Genomic DNA, 22,770 nt, shown 5'->3' on the forward strand with positions numbered 1-22,770 from the left:
TTGTGACAGGGAAGTCAGAGTGTTGCCATTTGAAGTTTCAAAGGAAAAAAATAGTGGCGAGAAGATCTCGCAAACGAATGAAGCATAAGAACAAAATGTAGCACCTAGGAGTGAGCTAACAAGCCCTGCCTTTCCACCCTGGAGGGTAACAAGGAACAGTAGAAGTCACAGAGGCTCCCCCAACAAGCGCAGCACAGAGACCAGCCAGTTATGAGGAATGGATGCTGAGCATAATTAAGCATCAGTCTCGGGAAACACCTTGCTAAATGTGCTAAACTGAGCTGAGTGGCTGATGCTGGTGGATCTTCAGGGTGATTTCTCTTGGCTGTTTAAACCCCAGATCTTGCAAGACACTGGTAAGCGAGATTAGTTTTGAGATGACAAGATGAACTTGAATGCTTCTAGCAGATCTTAAATTTGGATTTATTCATTTAGGATCATCTGTTCTCAGGGGAAGGATTCGACGCAGCGTGACCGGCCTCTTTCCCCACTTTGGATGGCACCAACGTTCTGAGAAGCATGGAGGAATCGGCCCATCACCATGCAGGGAATTTTATGGCAGCTGTCCTTTGTTTCTCCCTTCTGCATTTGGTTTGTGCTTTGGTAAGTCTGCTCCGGCCTGCATTCCTTGGTCCACTGTGTTGCTCTCATGGACTGATTGCACACGTTAGGCACAGTGCTGAGAACATACATTGCGAAAGTCCCACCAAAACGGACTTGCACCAGAAGCACAGATATACTGCATTCTTGAGCAAGCAATTCACTTCAGCATGGGTTATGCAAGAGATGCTCCTGTGCTCTTGTGCAAGTCCCATTAATTTCAACGGCTGACGTCCCGGCTACATTACTGAATGGAGGTCTCACTGAAATTCATGGGACAACTTAGTCATGAGTTCCCTGTGAGATACTTTAATCTGAGGATTGAGCAGTGACAATCAGACAAGTAAGGAATCCACCCCACAGCTCCCCAACTATGTTTCTTCGGTTTCTTTCCCTTCTTCCATCTGGACTGGCAGAGTTCATCCTGGAATGTTTGTATGAATGTCCTGGGTCCTGAAATGCTTTAGAAAACAAGATTAACCTTCTTGCTAGTTTGGGAGTTCTTAGTTCTTCCTTCCAGTTAGAAATAGTGGATCATATGTTTTGAGACTGGTTGGTTCTGGTGGAATATTTCCCCTTTATACTTCCAGAATTATTTCTGTAGCAGAAAACTTGGGAGGAACCTTTGCTCTAATTTGGTCATCTGTATTTTTTAATTTTATTTTTAAAAAGCTGGTATGGGAGAAGTCAAGTCAGCTGTGAGTAGGAGCTAGTATTAATGCCACATCTTGTCTACTAATTACTCATGAATTGTTAGTCATTCTATTTATAACCTGCCCATTATGGAATTAAAGGCAGCATACATTAGGTTCTCAGATAATCACCCATCCAGACACTGACCAGACCCAGACCTGCTTAGCTTCAGGCAAGATGGCTGAAGCATGTGCCTTTGGACCAGACCTCAGCATCTAAGCAAGGCACTCCTTTCGGTCAGTCATCTCTTCTGGGAAGGGGAGTTCTAATGAACATGTGGAGCTCCCCAGCCTTAGAATGGTACCCCCATTCATTTCAACCAGCAGACACATCCAGTGCTAACTTGTCAAAGAGGCACCTTTTAGTGTGGTGATTCTCTTTATTTAGCAGGGGGAGAGTAACTGGGCCCTATCCACCCCCAGCACAGTACCTCCAGTGACTGTTGCTGGTGTGTATCTGATGCTTCTTTTTAGATTGTGAGCCCTTCGGGAACAGGGTTCCATCTTATTTATTTTTTATTTCTCTGTGTAAACCACCCAGAGCCATTTTTGGAAGGGCAATATAGAAATTGAATAAATAATAATGCATTTTTACATTTTTTTGCATTTTTACTTTTCAAATGGTTGCTCCTTTTTGGTTCACCTTTGGAAATAGGTAACCGCCCAATTAGTAACACACATTAAAGTTCTGAATATGTCTCGTTTATAGAAAATTTAACCACAGAAAATTGTGGATGTAAATTAAAATAATATTAAAAATAACTAACATTTTTATTTTAGTAATATTGGTCTCTATTCTTAAATAATTTGATCCTTTTTCTCTCTCTCCCCTACTTATAGTCAAATTATTATTTCCCCCAAGACAAGATTAATATCTAGGTATTAGCTGACTGACAGGTCAGGTGGGAGTTGTTCAATTTTTGTTTTCTCTTTTTCTTATAATTTTCTTCTTCATATCAACTAGGTGTGTTAGAAAGTTATTGATGGGCAAGATTTAGTTTATTTTTGCATTTGTTATGTATGTAAACAATTAACTAGGATAAGTATGAAAGTACGTAGCACATACATGGGTATGAACATGTGTTACATCATATTATGTGTTATTGGACAAGTTGGTGGCTCAGAGGTGTAACCTTTTTCCTACCTTTCTATATAATAAAAAGCATCTTTAAAAAAAGAAAGAAAGAAAAAATGATCAATTGGTGTGCTCAGATCTTCTCCCTTGATTTAAATAAATAGGGCCTCTGGCATGCGCACCAGGAATATCAGATCAAGGCTACATGGGCGCATTCGTTCACTTGAAGCAGTGAAAAAATATTGAGGGGGAGGGCACAGAAGGGATAAAATGCATTTTTGGGGGGCAAGCTGTTTCCCACATATTAGAATTCTGAAACAGAAATGGGGGTGGGTGGGGGCAAGCCACCTTTCTGGGAGTGCTGTTCACTTGCCCCCTTGCCTCCCCCCGGCCTGGAGCCACCCATGACTTGAAGAGAATATTACATTAGAACAAGCTCATGTTTTGTAAGGGATGAGAGAACTTTCAGCAGCAGAACTGACCTTCTGAGAGGAGAGCTGGTCTTATGGTAGCATGCATGACTTGTCCCCTTAGTTAAGCAGGGTCCACCCTGGTTACATACGAAAGGGAGACTAGAAGTGTGAGCACTGGAAGATCTTCCCCTTAGGGGATGGAGCCGCTCTGGGAAGAGCAGAAGGTTCCAAGTTCCCTCCCTGACTTCTCCAAGATGGGGCTGAGAGAGATTCCTGCCTGCAAGCTTGGAGATGCCGCTGCCAGTCTGTGTAGACAATACTGAGCTAGATGGACCTATGGTCTGACTCAGTATATGGCACATAGGAACATATGCCACATGTTCCTACGTGGCCCACTTGGGGTCAGAGAATCATATTCCAATCATTCCCCCCCCCCATGTAAATTGTTTCAAAATCTTTTCTGTTGAAACGTGAAACCAACAGCAACGCAGAGCTAGCAAGAGTTAGGCTGCAGTTCAGTGGCAGTCCTCCTGATGGCTATTGGCTACCTCCATGTTCAGAGGCAGGAATGCAGGATGCCTCCAGTTGCAGGAGAGCAAGAGGGGACATGCCTTCATCTCCCGGTTGTGTGGCTTGCTAGGGCATCTCATGGGCTACTGTGGGAAACAGGGTGCTGGGCTGGATAAACTTTGGACCTGATCGAGCAAGGCTCTTCTTCTGTCTAGCTGGGGGTGATGGGACTTGTAGTTCAGCAACATCTGGAGGCCCCCAGGTTGGGAACCACTGGTCTAGAGCATCTGCTTGGCAAGCAGAAGGTCCCTGGATCAATCCCTGGCAGCATCTCCCGGTAGGGCTGGGCAGGACTGGTGCCAGACTATTTTGCACCCTAGGCAAGGCTAAGTACTTGCACCCCAACAAAAAAAATTTCAACTTCAATTTTCAAAAACAGATGTTTTGTAGAAAAAATGAAAAGCACAAAACTTGAAACTTCTACATTTATTTTAAATTGCAAGAAGAGGTAATACATCAATTTTTGATTATCTTTCTCAAATACAAAAGAAAATATTTTGGCACGCAAATCATTTTGATTGATTTGATACACTCTGCGCCCCTCTGAGGTCTGCGCCCTAGGCTGCCGCCTAGTTGGCCTAATGATAGCACCAGCCCTGGGGCTGGGAAAGACTCCTGCCTGAAACCTTGGAGAAGCGTTGCCGGTCAGTGCAGACAACACTGATCTAGATCAGGCCTGCTCAACTTAGGCCCCCCAGCTGTTTTTGGACTACAACTCCCACAATCCCCAGACATAGTGGCCAATAGCCAGGGATTATGGGAGTTGTAGGCCAACATCTGCAGGAGGGCCAAAGTTGAGCAGCCCTGATCTAGATGGACCAACCGGCTGACTAGTGGATGGCAGCTTCCTATGTTCCTATGGGAAGTCTGTTCTGACAGACTTGTAGGCAAAGTCAGCTTTTTGAATTACGGCCGCTGTCCACTGCTGCTCCTTGCATGCTTTCTGAGTGCAGAACTGTTGCTTTTTGATTAATATCACAACGTTGTCAAAAGCTTAACCAGACAAGAGATGTCTTGTCCTTCACTGGCTAGACTGTGGCGATGGTACTACACTCTAAGGTGGCGAAGGCAAATCACAGTTTGTTAACAGGGTGACCGGTGTAACAAGCTGGTGTTGGAATCTCCAGGTCGTCACAAAATATGGAGGCATTTCAGGGCTTCAAAGAGAATCTTTGATACCTTTAGCAGCCAGTGGCAGATGCCTGAATGTTCTTCCTCCCACCACAGCCTTTTCAGATATCGCAGTTATATTTGTACCATTGGTAACATCAGTCTTTAATATATGTTTATTTCTGTGATGCTGCATCTCAAAATTCAATTCAACAATCACCAAGTTGTTTGTCATATTACAAATGGTCCTTGTATGTTTTGGAAAGATGTTCTTACAATATAATATCCCTGTGTTATGTTTTTAAAATAAAATTTTATTATAATTAACCCCCGGCAAAATACAATGACAGGTAGGTATCATATTATGGAATAACAATGACGCATATTTATAACATCAATTCCCCCTGCATCGTTCAATTTAATAATCAGTTTTGAACATACAGACTAGAGTCAGCTGGTTTCTACAAATGAACATTCACTTTCACCAAGAGTAAATGTAGTTTAGAGCATTAGGGTCATGCGTTGGGTCCTTACCCTCTTCTATATTTTTCCAGAAGGGCCGATATTCCTTGTATTATATACATATAATTTTATTTTATATCATTATGAATTGTATTTGTTTCACAAAATGTCAAAAAAAATTTAAATTAACAAAAAGAGACCATACCAGTTTACAAATCAAGCATCACAAAACCAGACTTCAAGAATATACCTCCCAAAAGGTAGTATATGTATATAAGTATGCATACACTTAGAACATAAGAGCAGGCCCAAGACCCATCTAGTCCAGCATCCTATTTCACACAGTGGCCCACCAGATGCCACTGGGAAGCCTACAGGCAGGAGTTGAGGGCGTGCCCTCTCTCTTGCAGTTACTTTCCTACAACTGGTATTCAGAGGCATCCTACCTCTGAGGCTGGAGGTGGCCTATAGCCCTCAGACTAGTAGCCGCTGATAAACATCTCCTCCATGAAGTTATCCAAACTCCTCTAAATGCCATTCAGGTTGTTGGCTGTCACCACATCTTGTGGCACAGAATTCCAAAATTTGATTATGCGTTGGGTGAAAAAGTAACTCCGCTTGTTGGTTCTAAATTTCTTGGCAATCGATTTCATGGGATGACCCCTGGTTCTAGTGTTTTTTCAGACAGAACGTCCTCTCTTGTCACCTCTATCTGACTCAGTTCTTTAGCCTCTGTTCATGAGAAGCCTGGTTCAGGGACAGGTATACACTCAGTATCCTCTGCTGTGAAGACAGATGCAAATAACCAATTTAGCTTCTCTGCAACCTCCATATCATCCTTAATAATCCCTTTCACTCCCTCATTGTCTAAAGGTCCAACCACCTCCCTGGCAGGTTTCCTGCTTCTGATTTATTTTTAAAAGTTTTTGTTATTGCCCTGATGCTTTTAGCTAAATGTTCCGCAAACTCTCTTTTCACCTCCCTTATTGTCACCTTGCATTTCTTTTACCAGAGTTTGTGTTCCTTTCTGTTCTTTTCATTTGGGCAGGGCTTCCAGTTTCTGAGGGAAGTTTTCTTCCCCTTGACTTTACCAGTTAGCCATGCTGGCATCCTCCCAGTCTTGGTAGTACCTTTCCTCCTTTTTTGGTATACATTCTAACTGGGCTTCTAGTATTGTGGTTTTAAATAAACTCCATGCATTCTGGAGCCAAGTGATTCTCCTTATTTTCCCTTTCAGTTTTCTTTTCACCAAACTCCTCATTTTGGAGAAATTTCCTCTTCTGAAATTCAGTGTTAGATTTCCTTGGTGGTTCTCTCCCCACATGTATGCTGAATTTGATTGCACTATGGTCACTGTTCCCTACAGGGTCTGTGACACAGACATCATGCACCAAGTCCTGAGTGCCACTCAAGATTAAGTTCAAGGTCACCTTCTCTCTGGTTGATTCCAAGACCAACTGTTCTAGGGCACAGTCATTCAGCATATCTAGAAATTTGGATGTCATTTCCTGACTGTGAATTTACCCAGTCTATGTATGGGTAATTGAAGTCACCCATTATTATTATTCTGTCTCTCCTTGACGCCTCCCTGATTTCCTCCAGCATTTTGATCCGGAGGGCAATAACATGTCCCCAGTAGCATGTTTCCTTTCAGGCCTTGTATTGTCACCCACAGGGTTTCTGTGGAGGACTCCGGTCCACCTATTTTTTCTATCTTGTTAGATTCTATCCCTTATTTAACATACAGTGCTATTCTACCTCCAACGCGCCCCTCCCTGTCCTTTCTATAAAGTTTTTATCCAGGGATAACAGTGTCCCACTGCTTCTCACTGTTCCACCATGTTTCTGTTATGCCCACTATATTTGTTTCTTCATTAGCAACTAAGCACTCCAGCTTACCCATCTTGGCTCGGAGGCTTCTGGCATTGGCATATAAGCACCTATACGCTGAATCTCTTACCTGGTGTGTGCTATCTTTCTTTTGGCTCTTTGATCTCTTTGACCAGCTAGCACAGCCTTCTGTCTGCTCTTTATGTGGTTCTAATTTGACCTCTTCTGTTTTATCTGAATCTTTTACACCCTCACACCTTAAGGGATGGCATTTGCCAAACCGGATACAGGTGTCATTTTAAAAGCTGCTCTGTTAATTTTTTTTAATTTTAAGCGTCAGTATCTTGGTTTCCCTCTTGGTTCAAATGCAGCACATCCTTTTTGTACAGGCTTTACTTGCCCCAAAATGTATCCCAATGCCTGACAAATTTTAACCCCTCCTCCCAGCATGTTGGTCTCATCCATGCATTGAGACTCCTCAGCTCTGTCTGGCTCACTGACCCTGCGTGTGGAACAGGTAGCATTTCTGCTACCTTGGAGGTCCTGGACTTCAATATGCTACCTATCAGCTTAAATTTGGCTTCCAGGACCTCCCAACTGCATTTCCCAACATTGTTGGTGTTGACGTACACTACGACAGATGACTCCTCCCCAGCACTGCCTAACAGCCTGTCTAGACACCACGTGATGTCTGCAACCTCTGCACCAGGAAGGCAAGTCTACACATGGGTCACAGACCCATCTCTCTATACCTCTAATGATTGAATTGCCCACTACAAAGAGGCCCCCACCCCCCAGAGGCGTATCCCCTGTGTGAGGGTAAATGGGCTCATCATCCATGGAAGGGGTCCCTTGTAAAGGAGCATTTCCCTCTTCCTCAGACTGATGTCCTCCTTCCACAAGACCTTCATTCTCCCTGACAGCAGAATAGCTATCAGCCTTGGATTGGGATGCCTCTACCATGTCCCTGAAGGTCTCATCCACATACCTCTCTGTCTCTCTGAGCTTCTTCAGATCTGCCACCTTGGTCTCAAGGGAATGAACTTGTTCCCTGAGAGCCAGGAGCTCCTTGCATTGAGCACCCATGACTTCTGCCCAAGGAGCAAATAGTCATACGTGTGACACTCTGTGCAATACACTGGGAAGTGCCCATTCCCCTGCTGGCTTTCTATCTTCATAACTGGTTTTGTTGGCTGTTTAGAATATTTGGAGATAATTTATTAGAAAGTTGGGCCTTAGCTGTATTGGTCAGCTATTTAGCAGTTTGAACTTTCTTTCCCAAGAAAGAAGGCTCCCTGCACACTTCCCCACTAAACTCCATGCAAAGTTTCAATGCCCTGTTTGCTATCCCTGTTCGCTAAGTTCTCTGGCCTTCACCTCTTATATAGAGAGTAGGCTTCAAACTGAAACAGGAATGTGGCTTACAGGAATGTGGCTCCTCCCATGAGGTGTGACTCAATACAGTCCTAGATGACTCCTCCCTCTGCCCCTCTCCAGACAGAGAGAAACAACTAAATGCCACAGAGCCCCCAAAGCAAACCCTGGCAAATGCTAGCCCTGGCAAGAAACAAACACAGATATACACTCTGAGACTTCTCCCTTAAAGAGAAACCAGGCCCTCAAAATCTCCCCTCTTCCTGTTTGTTTGAAGAAAAAAGTATTGTTGTTTTGTGTAGAAAATCTTGCTTACCTCCCCGAATCTGCTTGTGCTCTTCCTAGAACACAATTTTTAATCAGTTTTATTCCACTTTTGCATCTAAAAGATTATCAAAATGGAGAACAAAATATGTACAAGTGTCAATAAAAGCAATCCAATACTAAGCCCGCAAAAGAAAACAAATCTCAGCAGAGCACTTTAAACACTTCAGAGCTGAAGGTCCATTGAAACAAAAAGTTTTCACTGTCCACTGGAAGGTACCTAAAGAGGGAACTGTCATACCCGTGACTTGGTAATAGAGGGGAGGAGTGTGCTTGGGGCTGCAGGGGCTGCAAGCAGCAGTGAGCGGCAGCGCTAGTGGTAAGATAAGGCCAGATAAGGACCTTATGCCTTCTCTTGCCACCCACACCCAGTTACCCCTTCCCCCTGTAAGGGTCTCCTACCCCCTATACTTATAAAGGGGAATCCTCACCAGATTTCCCTTTTAAATTACATCCCCTGAACCGGTTTGGCCTGGTTTGATGGCTGAACTGGACTGGACCTGGTTTGGCTGGACAGGTCCATGCCAGGTTGGTTTGAATCCAGTTCGGATTCGAATCGAACCGGCCACACCAGTTCCGCGCACACTCCTACGAGTCAGTAAATTTATTTCAATCAATAGACCAGAAAGAACTGCCTGTGTACCTTTGGTATAGGAACTTTGCACATGGGTGGAATGAACAAGAAGAGGATGCTCTCAGCTATTCTTTCTCATCCTGGTGGAATAGAGGAATGAAGGTAGGAGAAACTAAACGTGTAGGTTGGAGCTGAAGATGTGTTCATGAATGTTTGCTAAGAAAGAGGATTCCATATATATGAGAATGCAAAGAGGAAGACTGAGCTAAATGGATTGAAGGACCATAGTCATATTGTTTCAATCTTTCCATCATGCTTGTGTTTTTTGTGGAGGTACAACATTGTTAGTAATTTCCATTTGTCAAAAAGCTCCTGCCTTTTGTTCTGTGATGTGAAATTTGATCAGTCTGGATTCTCAAAACCTAGGTTGTATTCCATTATACCTCTTTAAAAAAAACCCAACACCTTCTGATATGAAGCACATGGCCATGTTGCCCTTGATTATATCTGCTGTTTAGCACCCAGCAAGACAATACCGCTGTCAATACCGGGAGGCTGCAGCACTGATGGAAATTTCATTATTGATCAATCTTTATCAGTCTTCCCAAAACGTCCTGTGCGGATGTGCAATTTAATTGCAGCTGTCGACATTTGGGCCTGCTTTCTTTGTTCCTTGCTGTCTTGCTTTATCTCTCATGGCTTTCCATTTCCTGACAATTTTGCAAGGGAAATGAGCCAGTCAGTGGCATATCATGCAATCTTATAGCCTCTGTATATTGTTGTTAGTGCAACTGATGCCACCCCTCCCCCACAAAGCCCTGTATAACTGGACCATCCATTATGGGTTGCCATTAAGGGCCCCATCTCTGGGTTACCATTTCATCTCAATTTCCTCTCAAATTGTTTGGCTGCTATCTCATTCTCTCCACACATTTATGTTTTTCTTTTAAAATAAGAAATTTTATGATATCAATATTCTAAGCAATTTATCCTACAGACACAAACCCTTTTGGAGAGCATCCAGACAAAGTTCGTCATGGCTAAATCCCATTGAAATTAATGGGACAAATTATCTGTGACTAACTTGTTTGACTGATTTAAATGATACTTCATCTATCTATCTATCTGCTACATTTATATACAGACTTCCTGCTAAGCACCTCTAAATGGTACCCAGTTTAAAATAAGGTTTTACAATGTCATAGAAAAGGGACAAAGAGGGAAGGGGAAAATAAGCAAGTGCAGGTACCGTGGCCACCACATGAGATACTTTTGCCTGCTTCCATATGGCAATAATGTGTGGGATATTCAAACTGTTGGTTCCAAGTGTGATCTTACTACAGGCTTACATGTTACTTTCTAGCACGATCTTACCTTCTGTATACACATGGAGCATAGATGTCATGCGATTTCCACAGCGCCACCTGCTGGCCAGCTCTTGCATTCTGAGAAGAACCCCACCTTTTTTCATTACTTTTGTGGCGACTAGGGAAAAGTCTTCTCAGAATGAAAGAGCTGCCCAGCAGGTGGAGCTGCAAAAATAACATGAGGTTCTGCTCAGCATGCATACAGAAGGTAAGTTCATGCTAGGAAGCAGCACAGAAGCCTGCAGCAGTGTGTGTACAGAGAGTTAGATCACGCTTGGAACTTGCACAAAAACTTTGAATATTCTGCACTTCATATAGAAAGTGGGCTTCTGGGAGGGAGAAAGCCTAATGGAAGTTGGTCCCAGCCAGGTTGATGGATGGCCCCTTACTGGTTCCCCTTTCCTCTCTGCTGAGGTCGTTCAGGGAGGAAAAGAGCCAGTTGGTCCAATGAAACTGATAGAACGAGCCTCAGTGTCTCACTTCTCTCTTCCCTCATTTGTTTGGCAGGTGGACACAGATGATGTTTTAACCAAAGAAGAACAGATGTATTTGCTAGATGTAGCAGAAACAAAATGCCACCAACAGATACATGCCCAGAAGGAGAGAATGAAAGGTACCTACTCTTTCCTCTGTCACTAATTCTTGGTTGGGGCTCAGGTTAAAAATGTAGAAAATAAATCTTTCTGAAACATATTAAGACAGTGGTTCTCAAACTTGGGTCCCCAGATGTGGGATTAAAACTCCCACCAGCAGCAGTGGCTGGGAAAGATGGAGTCGTAGTCTAGTAACATCTGGGGACCCAAGTCTGAGAACCCCTACATTAACGTACTCCAAGCACAACTATTATTATTATTATTATTATTTATTTATTTACATTGTATATCCCGCTCTTCCTCCAAGGAGCCCAGAGCAGTGTACTACATACTTAAGTTTCTCCTCACAACAACTCTGTGAAGTAGGTTAGGCTGAGAGGGAAGTGACTGGCCCAGAGTCACCCAGCAAGTATCATGGCTGAATGGGGATTTGAACTTGGGTCTCCCCGGTCCTAGTCCAGCACTCTAACCACTACACCATGCTGGCTCATGGTATAGAATCCACAACTGCACTGACTTCTCACTGTTATGGCATATCTATGTGATAGGAATGAAAAACCCACAAGAGCTCCTGAAAGCTCAATTCCTAAGACACAAAGGGCAGAGCTCAGGAGTAGTAATTATTTATTTATTGTTCAGTTTGTATACCACCTTTCATAATGCATCTCAAGGCAGTTTACAGAAGTTAAAATACAAAAGGTAAAATACAATAGAATACCATAAAAGTTGCATTTAAAACCTTAAAATCAATTAAACGTTAAAACCATAAAATACCAAGAAACAATTAAAAAACAAAAAACAAATGCAAGAATGCTGAAAAACCTGGAGCCTCTAGGAGGTGAAAGCCTGAATAAATAAAAAGGGCTTTCGTAGTTTTTTTAAGAAGCCACAGCTGTTACAGAACAAACATTTACTGAGAGAGCAGGGGCGTAGCTAGAGGAGACGGGGCGCGTGTTCATCCCTCTCTGGGACGGGGCCCCAAGAGTGAGGGAGATAATGAAGAAAATAGGGAGAGATGGATCTGGAGGGCCCTCAGGAGCTGGGGGCCTGTATTCTTTGAACCCTTTCACTCAATTATAGCTACACCCCTGTGAGAGAGCATTCCAGAGTTGGGGGCGGGGGGTGGGGGCAACAACAGAGAGGGCCCTGTCCTGGGTGCAAGGCAATCTAGCCTCTCTCGACATTGGCATATGGAGCAAAGGCCCCTCTGACAATCTTGTTGGGTGGGCAAAAACCTTTGGAAGCAGGCAGTCCTTGAGGTATCCAGGGCCCAAGCCGTTAAGGGCTGTAAAGGTTTTTAGGATTTCCTTGAGGTTCCTTCTTCGGAACTCTCTAGCATGGGGTCCTTGGTCCCAATACAATAAATCTTTACTCAGAAGTAAGCCCCAAAGAAATAAAAGGGGTTCCCCCCCTGCTCAGAAGGGTTCCCCTCTTGTATGCTTTGCTGAGGGGCTGGGAAGGACAAAAAGAGAACCCACATTTTTGCCTAGGATCTCTGATGGTCTTGATTCCTATGTGTGTTTACTCAGAAGTAAGTTCCAGTGGAATGACCGGTTTGGGCTGATTGTAAGAAACACTGGCAGCCACACAGCTGCCGGCAGTGCTTCGGTGGCAAATTCTCCTGTGCAGACACCCTCTTAAATGACCTCCCTTAACCCTATTCCCCTGCTTGTCTGCAGCACCAGCTGCTTTTAGCCAGTGCTGCAGCAGAGATGGGTGCCTGCCCTTTGCTGCTGGGATACCCATAATGCACCACACACTCGCAGGGTGCATTATGGGAATTCCAAGGGCTGGGAGGATGCATCCCATCCCCCAACCCTCCATGCTGCCAGGGACTGCCGGTGACCATCTGGGTGGGAGATCCACCCCCTTTAACCAGCACCTCAAATTGGATCCAGAAACAAATTGGTAACCAGTGCAGTTCTTTCAGAATAGGTGTAATATGCTCTGCGTGAGCAGTTCCAGAGAGAAGCCTGGCAGCTGCATTCTGCACCAACTGAAGTTTCTGGATATTCTTCAAGGGCAGCCCCATGTAGAGCGCATTGCAGTAATCCAGCTGCAATGACCAGGTCTGCCTTCTTGAGAAACGGCTGCAGCTGGTGCACTAGCTGAAGCTGTGCAAAGGCACCCCTGGCCACCGCCTCCACCTAAGCACCCCAAAACAGAGCTGGGACTAGCAACACACCCAAGCTGCTAGCTTGCTCTTTTATGGGGAGTACAACCCCATCCAGAGCTGGTACAACCCTATCCCAATTGGCTTTCCTACTGTCCAACAGCACATCTGTCTTGTCTGGATTCAACCTCAGTTTGCTAGCCCTCATCCAGCCCATCACCGCCCCCAGCCCCTGGTCCTGGACATCCACTACTTCCCTAGGATCTGACGTCAGAGAAAGGTAGAGCTGAGGGTCATCTGTGTATTGATGAGACTTCAGCCCAAACCTCCTGATGACCTCTCCCAGCGGCTTCATGTAGATGTTAAACAGCATGGGAGACAATACTAAACGTTGGGGGACCCCATAGGCCAGAGGCCAAGGAGTTGAGCACAAGTCCTCCAGCGCCACCTTCTGGAACCTCCCCCCAAGAAATGACCGGAACCACTCCAATGCACTACCCCTGATCCCTATACCTGAGAGGCGGTCCAGAAGGATACCATGGTCGATGGTATCAAACGCCGCTGAGAGGTCCTGCAGACCCAACAGGGATGTACTCCTCCTGTCTAGTTCCCAGTGTAGGCGACCACCAGGGCGACCAAAGCAGTTTAAGTCCCAAACCCAGGGCGAAAGCCAAATTGAAAAGTGTCTAGATAATCTGTATCATCCAAGACCCTTTGCAGCTGCATAGACACCACATGCTCTATCACATTGTTTTAAAAGGGAAGGTTAGAAACAGGCCAATAGTTCTCAGAGTTGGTGGAATCAAGGGAGGGCTTTTAAAGAAGTGGTCTTACCATCACCTGCTTGAGGCTCGGTGGCATCTTGCCTTACCTTAGTAAAGCATTAATAATTGTCTCCAACCACCTACCTGTCCCTTCCCTGGCAGATTTTACTAGCCATGAAGGGCAAGGGTCCAGAGCACATTATGTTGCCCGCACACTGCCTAGGATCTTGTCCACTTTCTCAGGCTGCACTAACTGAAAAGAATCCATCACAATCAGACCAGATAGTTGCTGAGGCATGTCTCCTGGGACTGCCAACATCCTGGAGTCCAGATCAGCGTGGATGCAAGCAATTTTATCTGCAAAGTGACATGCAAAATGGTCACAGCGGGCTGCTGATGGTTCTTCCCCTGTCACCCGGGGGCCTGTGTGAAGCAATTATTTTGCCACACGAAACAGCTCCACAATGGAGGTAGAGAAAAAACATTTCTTTGCTGCCTCCACCGCCACAGAGTAGTCCTCAAAATGGGCTCTAGCCTGTGCTTGGTCAGATTCGTTAGGAGTCTTCCTCCAACGTCATTCTAGCTGTTGTCCAAGTTGTTTAACTGCCCTAAGCTCCGAGGAGAACCAAAGAGCAGAATGGGCTCCACCAAGCTGGAGAGGGCGTTTAGGAGCAATCATGTCAACAGCTCGGGCTGTCTCCACATTCCAGAGATTCACCAGGGCCTCAACACACTCACCAGTTCTGGACACTGGAAACTCCCCAGGGGCTGTCTGGAAACTGAGCAACTCCATAAGCCTTTGGGGTGGACCCAGAGATTGGTCGAAGCAGTCAAACTAAATCCTACCAGATGATGATGCTGTCCATGACAAAGGAGTTATTTCAAACTCCCCCACCTGCAGATTATTCAGTTCCTGGTTGGCAAAAACCAGGTCCAGTGTATGTCCCACCTCGTGAGTAGGACCCAATATTAGTTGAGAGAGGCCCATGCAGGGCCACTGCTAGGGGTTCTGGTGCCCCCCTGCAACCTATAAATCGCCCCCCCTTTTTTAAAATTAGCAACACATCTGACCCTCTGGGCGCAACCTGCCACCCAAGCCACTGAGCAGCAGCAGCTGTACAAGAGCGTGCGCTACAGCGGGCCCCTCATTCTTGTGTCACTCCTCTTTGTTTCAATAAGAACTACACAAAATAACTTACCCGCCTATGTTAACTAGTGTGTGTTGGAGGGTGGGCAGAGAGGGCTCCATTTGGATTTTCTGTCTTGGGCACCAAAATGTTTTGCATTGAGCCTGCTGGAGACAGACAGTAGCGGAATGTCCTACAATTAGAGAACAACGCACACCCCTACTAACTGAGCAGAAAGGCACTTTTAAAAGTGGCAATTTTCTTATATTTAGCGGGGGGGGGGGGAGCAACTGTCCCTGTCCAACCCCAGCACAGCATCCCTCCAGTGGCTGTTACTTATGTTTCCTTTTAGATTGCAAGCTCTTTGGGGACAGGGAACCTTTTTATTTATGTATTTTAAAAAATTCTCTGCCCACCGCTTGAGAACTTTTGTTGGAAAGCGCTATATAAATATTTGTAATAGTAGAGGCAGGCATCATTTCCCATGGTGCACAGATTTATTTTGTCTTATTTATTTATTTATTTTTACATTTCTATACCGCCTTTCATTAAAAACAACCCCAAGGCAGTTACTATCTTACTATCATATCTTATGAAATTCAGGTTTCTGAAGCACTGGAAAACCCTGGGAACAAAAAATCAAAGGTGGGATGAGTCAGTGCCAAGGCAACAATCGCCCTGCCACATCACCTCTGATGGGGAAAGAGGGGATATTGTCTGTTTCTAGCAGAGCTGCCCTCAGGTGTCTCCTCTCTGGATTGATTCCTCTCAGGCTCCTTAGGAACAGGTCTTTCTGCAGCTCTGCAACCTGAGATTAGGTGAAGGGCATCCAGGGGTTATGTCCAGCTGAGCCAGCCAATCAGCTCAGCTGATGAGGAAGCTCAAGAACCACTGCAGGGCGGTGGAGAGGGTGCCCTGGTGCCCGAAGCTGTAGAACTCATGGTTGAGGGAGCAGAAGGTGCTGCACACTGGGTTGGGAAAGTGCTGCCGCCAGTGCAGGACGTCGACCAGGCTGCCTGCACGCACCGTGCTCCCGGACTGCTCGTTCCTGCTCAGCAGGCTCTGGAACTCGGCATCCACATGGCTGTAGCAGTGGCCAAAGCAGAGGGCACTCATGAGGTTGACCACGGCCACCACAAGGCTCCTTGACAGGTCCACGAAGGTGCCACTGGCACAGGTGCGCACCAGGAGGTGCACCCCGGCATGCGTCTCTGCCAACAGGGGCTGCTCTACGAGGCAGCATACTGAGAACGCGCGCACTGTATAGTGCACCTGGTGCCCCTACAACTTCCACGGCTCCGAGTAGCTGTTGAAGGCCAAGCTGCACCCACCGGACACCAGCTGGAAAGATGGGAAAGGCGGCTGGCCCTTGAGCTCCCTGGTGCACAAGGGCTTCGTGGATGGTGTGCTTGCCGCTCAGCACCACTATGGCCCGTGGTGCTGAGGCACAGTGGGGATGGGAACAGCAGGAGGCGCCCTCCCAACGTCTGCGCCCCCCTACCATGCGATCATCGCTTACTGCATTCCACTGGCCCTGGGCCCATGGTTGCCATGGGCCTTGGCGTGGACATTGAAGTCCCCCAAGACAATAAGCCTAAGGGAACCTAATGCCACCTCCAAGACTACCCCTGCCAGCTCAGGAAGGGAGACTGAGGTGCAGTGGAGTGGTCAGTACACCAACAGTATCCCTATCCTATCTCGTAGGCCCACCCTCAGGGACAAACACTCAGAATTCTGATATTGCTTGACCGGGCATCTGGAAAGGGGAATGGACTAATAATAGATGACCACAACTCCTCCCTGATCCTCAAGGCAGGGTTGCTGTAGCTAGGATCATAAAACCTGGAGGGCAGAGCGGGGAGAGACCCACACCACCGAGCTTGCCCAACCAGGTCTCAGTCACATATACCAGGTCACCATTCTCATCCACAATTAAATCATGGGTGAGAGATGTTTTTGCATTTACTGACCTGGCATTCAACAGCAGAACCCTAATCCTTGAGGGAGTGTTCCCAGAACTCCCTGGAGCTATAGGATTGGGAGAACAGCCAGAACAAGGAATAGGCCTCAGTTGCCTAGACCGTTTCCCCCGTAATGGCTTCCACCACCGTATTTCCCTCTGCCCGCCACCCGAGAAATAACTGCCCCCAGATTACCCCCAGTTCCCTGCCCTCTCAGGCTCATGCTAGAATACCACAGGTGGGCAGAATTAAAAGGTGGAGTACAATTAATAGTACAAGGACTGTACTAAAAGCAAAGTCCTCTCCACCTCCCCAACCACTGGGAAGTGGGTTCCTGCTTTCACCCGATATGTGGCTTGGTGAGTATCGTGGAGTTGGGGCCTGTTGGAGAAAATAAGAATGGAGGCAAAGGGTGGTGTCTGGCTAATCAAGGGAAGAGTGAACCCCTTGTGTCTCAAAGGAGAGCTGATGGAATGGAAGTGTTTACAGTGTGAGAAACGTATGACGGAACTGCCCAAGCCCAGCAGAAAATAGCCTTCCCCCTGATTTGGGTCTCTCACCCAGATGTACAAATCCTTTGCCCTGGCAACAAGAGGGGGATGAGACTGTAGTGTACTGGTAGAGCACACGCTTAGTCTGCAGAAAGTCCCATGTTTCAGTCCCTGTTGTCTCTCCAGGTAAGACTAGGAAAGATGCCTGTCTGAAGCCCTGGAGAGTTGCTGCCGGTCAGTGTAGAAAATACTGGCTGACATATTGTGCATAACGTTCCATGTGGCTTTTCACAGAATGTGTGTGCAGTTGTGCAGAAGTGCTCTTGTGCAAATGTGCAAAATTGTGCAAATGGAGTGGCATGATGGACAGCTATTGGAAATAATGGCCATCCACTGAGCAACTCTGCACAATTTCACAGATTTGCGCAAGAGCTTCTCCTCTGTAACTGTGCACATGTTCCATTAAAACCCACATGGAACTGAACACAATTGTCAGCCACTAGAGGGATAAACGGTCTGACACAACATAAGGCAGCTTAATATTTTCAGCCCACAGTGTGTCTGGCACAAAAGCACACTAGAGAGGAGAGGCATATATGGGCATGCAATCTGGACTCTGGAGGAGTAAACATGTTCCAATCCAAATAGCTCTGTATTTGCTCTTAAATATCATTGCCCTTGGCCCAAAGATGTCAATTCTCCCCACCCTTCTCCCCTGGCTGACCCTGCCTTGCAATGCAGTGAGACGTCTTGCTTCCTTGTCAGGTGGCAACTGTTTGCCTGAGTGGGATGGGATTATCTGCTGGCCTGAAAGCTTCCCAAATGAACAGGTGGCAGTCCTATGCCCAGACTACGTCTATGACTTCAACCACAATGGTGCGTATGCTTTCTTGGCTATCTCTGGATGCATGATAGCATCCAACACTGGATGCATGATGTCTCATGGGAGACATGATAGAGGTCTACAAAATTATTTGGAGAGAGTGGAGAGGGCGTTTTCTCCCTCTCTCACAACACTAGAACCAGAGGTCATCCCATGAAACTGATGGCCAGGAAGTTTAGATCCAAGAAAAGGAAGCACTTTTTCACACAGTGCATAATTAACCTATGGAATTATCTGCCACACAATGTGGTGATGGCCACCAGTCTGGATAGCAACTTAGGCAAATTCATAGAGGACAGGTCTATCAATGGCTACTAATCTGAGGGCTATAGGCCACCTCCAGCATCAGAGCAAGATGCCTTTAAATACCAGTTGCAGGGGAGCAATAGCAAGAGAGAGGGCATGCCTTCATCTCTTGTCTGTGGGCTTCCCAGAGATATCTGGTGGGCCATTGTGGGAAATAGGATGCTGGACTACATGGGCCTTGAGCCTGATCCAGCAGGGCTGTTCTTATGCCTCAGATATTTTGGCTGTTTGATGGCAGGAGTCTAGCAATATAGACTGTCAGCTTCTGATCCTGTTCCATCACAGAACTATCAAGCAGAATCAGTTATACAGGTTTTAAACTGGTTTATTTTGAAGTGTAGTAGACAATACTTCAGGCCCAGCTACATATGCAGCGGAATGAAGTGGTAGAATCCTTAGGCAATAAAATGGACTGCACTACTTTCGACTGCATCTGGAAGATACAATTTTTGGATGCTCACCTGTGTGGAATAACTCCCTTGCAAGCAGAAAACAGCAGGGATAAAGGTTTATTGAACCTAATCCCCGATATGCAGGTTTTCCACTTGCAAAGAGCCCACCCCCCGCCCCTGCTCCACACACACTGGGTTTTTTTTAGTAGTTTAATATGTTGACCAGGCCTTAGAATAGGTGGTGCTGATGGCTGGTTTTGCTTGCTGAGAAACCAGGCCATTTCTAAAAAGGGAAATATTGGGAGTTGGAACCTAAGCCTGCCTTGGAGGCCTCACACTCTCCCCTGCAAGGCCTCTCATCTGATTGTGTGAAGGCTGATTATGGTTCATTGTTTGCCAGAGAAAGTTATTCTGTTCATGCTCAGAAACACTCATATTATTGCTTGATGTATTTGAAGGCTGGGTCCACCAGCATTTTTTTTTTTAAAGTGCTAAGGTTGAGCCTTCATGGCAGCTCACCCTTTACTTGACGGGCTTTTCTTGCTGAACTCTCCCTGTCTATTATTTCAGGTCATGCTTACAGGCACTGCGATGCATATGGGATCTGGCAGCGAGTACCTAACATGAACAAGACTTGGGCCAATTACACAGAATGTGCCATATTCTTTGCCCCAGAACAGCAGAGCCAAGAGAAGGTTAATTTCCTTAATACTGTACAATGCTTCAGGAAGGGAAAGGGGAGAGGAGGGGGGGGGGAGGAAGAGCAGGGGCCGAGGTGGGGGGAGAGAAAGGGAAGAAAGAGAATAGGAATGGGGGCGGGTCAGAAAGGTAATAGAAGCTTGTGAATTTTAGAGAATCCCTTCCACACAGTAGATCCAGGCAAATAACCTGCCTGTCTACAGGTCAATTAAAAGAATGTGGGTGAGTTGGGAAAACCCATTATCAATGGGAAAACAGATACTTTTTGTAAAGGATGTATGGCACTATCTCATCAGCTGGGCTTGATATATGCCATACCTGGTACTCCCTTAAGAGCAGCTTATCAGTGGATAAAGGAGCTTAAAGAAGTGGAGGCATTTCTATTTCTGGAGGATTTCCAAGGAAAGATTGAACAAATAGTGGGATATTTTGGTCTAGAAAAGGGGACTGCCTGAGATGTTGTTGAATTCGTATCTGGCCTTCCTAGAGGCGCTCTTACCCCTGGACTTCTGGGCCCAAGTCCAGCCTCCACACCCCCTGGGGGTCCCCAAATCCTTTTTTAGCCTCTGATCACGTTAAGAATGTGTCAAAACATTCTAGGGGGTAGGGCTCCAAAGGCCTTTAGGTCCAGGCTCCAAAATTACCTAGGTAGGAGTTCAGGGAAGCATACACAGTTTCCCTCCCATCTCCTCAAATTTTATCCTCACAGCAAAATGGTGAGGTAAGTTAGGCTGAGGGGGAGTGACTGGCCCAAGGTCACCCAGTGCACTTCATGGTTGAGTAGGGATTTAAAGCTGGGTCTCCCAAGTCCTAGACTAATCCCTACAGCACTTGGCTCTGGGGTTCCTGCTCTGACATTATCAGCTGTGAACAGCCAACAGGGGCAACTCTCCCCTGAGGCAGGGTGAGGTGATCACCTCAGATGCAGCTGTGAGGGCTGCAGGTGGTAGCAAGTGTTGGGAATTCTCTCTGGTAGGAGAAACCCTTTTTCATTATAGCAGAGTGCACAGAGGCACAACACAGCGGAATTTACTTAGGCATGCATGTATGCTGAGAGTAAAGTAACTTGGAGCCAGTTCATAGTTTCAAGTCAATATAAATGGTATTTATTAGAGAGTTCCATTCTAGATAGGAAAGTGAGGAGGAAAGTGAGGGATAAATCTCTAATTTATCTAGCCAGCTGGGTGCAGATGGATTCTGCATCTCTGCACACATGGTGCAGGGAGAGGAGCTTGCATGTTGCAAGGTAGAAGGAACAGGAAGAGAAAGGGAAGAAGGAAGTGCAAAGCAGGAAGGAAGGAAGTTAGTCCCTAAGAGTAGCAATCTACATTCCAAAAGGATAGTGTCAGAGCAGTAGAGAAGGGATGACCAATGTCTTGACCCTCTAGCCCTCTGACTCACTAGTCTGTCCTCCACTGTCACTGAGACAAGAGAGAGCGCAAAGTCCTTCACTTCCAACAGAGGGCTGCAGGTGGTAGCAAGTGCCCCACCACTACCACAGGGGTCACCCTATAGGCCTCTCATCCTTCTGCTGCCACTGCCCTTCCTCAGTCCACTGGGGCATATTGTTCATTCCCCCCTCCTCAGCCCTCTGGGGTGCAGCTCTTCGCCCCCTGAAGCAAGCTAGGGATTCCCGTCGCCACTGCCTGGCTTGGCGGCCCAGTCTGAGAGTGCTGGTGTGTGGCTTTCACTGCTGCCACCTCAGCAGCATGGCCTGAGAAAGCTGGGCACCCCCCTGCAGATAGGGCCGGGTGTCATATAGGGCAGTTTCACATGGCCACTGGGAAATGAAGTTGGTGGGAATCGCCTCTTACTGTGCTCCTGAGGTGAGCAGCGACTTCCGCTGATTTTGTGTTGTCCAAAGCCACCAACTTCCTGTTCCCAAGCCGCATTTCCCTCTGCTGCCTGACATTCGCAGCCCAAATTCAAATGCAGGCTATGAATGTCGAGTGGCGGAGGGAAGTGTCTGTCTTGGAGAAGTCTATCTTGGAGAAGCCAGGGAGGGAACTTGGAACCTAGATGCTCTTCCCAGAGTGGCTCCATCCCCTGAGGGGAATATCTTGCAGTGCTCACACATCAAGTCTCCCATTCATATGCAATCATGGCGGACCCTGCTTAGCTAACGGGACAAGTCATGCTTGCTACCATAAGACCAGCTCTCCTCTCTGAGTCCCCCCCCCCCGCCCGCCCGCCCGCTGCCACTGAGGCCGAGGCTCCCACCATTGTCTGCCTTCAACCTGCCATGGCCAGCCACCTCCTTTGGCAGCGCTCGCCCAGCTGAGCACACCCTTCTCCCAACCAATGGAAGGAGGATGAACACAGCTAGGTGAGCCGCTGCCCACCGCGTCCTTCAGCTAGGCTCACCTGGCTGTGTTAATCCTTCTTCCATCAGCTGAACCGATGGTGGAAGGAGGTGGCTGGCAGCAGCGATGGCTGCAGGTGGCCGGCGTATCGGGAGCCCTGGCCTTGGGGAGTGGGGGGAACTCTGTGGCCTCCTCCTGGAGGGCATGAGTGGAGGTGTGTGCGTGCCTGAGCGCATGCCACAAGTGGGAGGGCCGCCCGTGTTCTGATCTGAACATGGCCCGCTCTCCCCTCGCTCGCTACGCCCCTGGCTTTGCTCTCATTCAAGAATCAAGCAAGAGTATAAAACCAAGTTCTTTATTAGAGGAATCAGCTTCAGGACCTGCCTGAGTTCCACCTGCTCCTACTCCATGCTGTAATAACAAGCACTTCCTACCTCCAGGGGCGTAGCAAGATTGTAGTGGGCCCAGAGACAAGATTTTAAAATGCCCCCCCCCACTGAAGCTCAGCTCATGAGGGAAAGAAATCTTAAATGAGGCTGAATAGTGGTAACAAAAAGCATACCGTAGTAAAAGATTTTGTAAATTGTGGATGATGCAAGTCATTTAATGGGACTAGAGAAAGACATGCTTTTCTGATAGCTCCAGGTCTTAACACTCACATCAGTTTCGGAGGATGAATACAACTGAAGGAAGCCCGGGCGGGTACATGGCTGGGGGAGTCAGTCATGTGACTTGCCTCTGGGCCCC

At 46.7% G+C, this 22,770-nt stretch overlaps 1 protein-coding gene across 1 annotated transcript in view; it reads left to right on the top strand.

Annotated features, from left to right (window-relative positions):
* Positions 1–546: 546 nt before the first annotated feature.
* Positions 547–22,770, top strand: part of LOC128329673 (parathyroid hormone/parathyroid hormone-related peptide receptor-like) — a 35,909-nt gene continuing 13,685 nt past the window's right edge. The window contains exons 1-4 of the mRNA XM_053261238.1: positions 547–603; positions 10,899–11,004; positions 18,206–18,316; positions 19,592–19,716. Coding sequence (XP_053117213.1) covers positions 556–603; positions 10,899–11,004; positions 18,206–18,316; positions 19,592–19,716 — 390 coding nt within the window. The 5' untranslated portion in view covers positions 547–555. The remainder of the gene's footprint in view (positions 604–10,898; positions 11,005–18,205; positions 18,317–19,591; positions 19,717–22,770) is intronic.

The sequence above is a fragment of the Hemicordylus capensis genome, chromosome 6 (genome assembly GCF_027244095.1).
Source record: "Hemicordylus capensis ecotype Gifberg chromosome 6, rHemCap1.1.pri, whole genome shotgun sequence".
NCBI classification, from domain to species: domain Eukaryota; kingdom Metazoa; phylum Chordata; class Lepidosauria; order Squamata; family Cordylidae; genus Hemicordylus; species Hemicordylus capensis.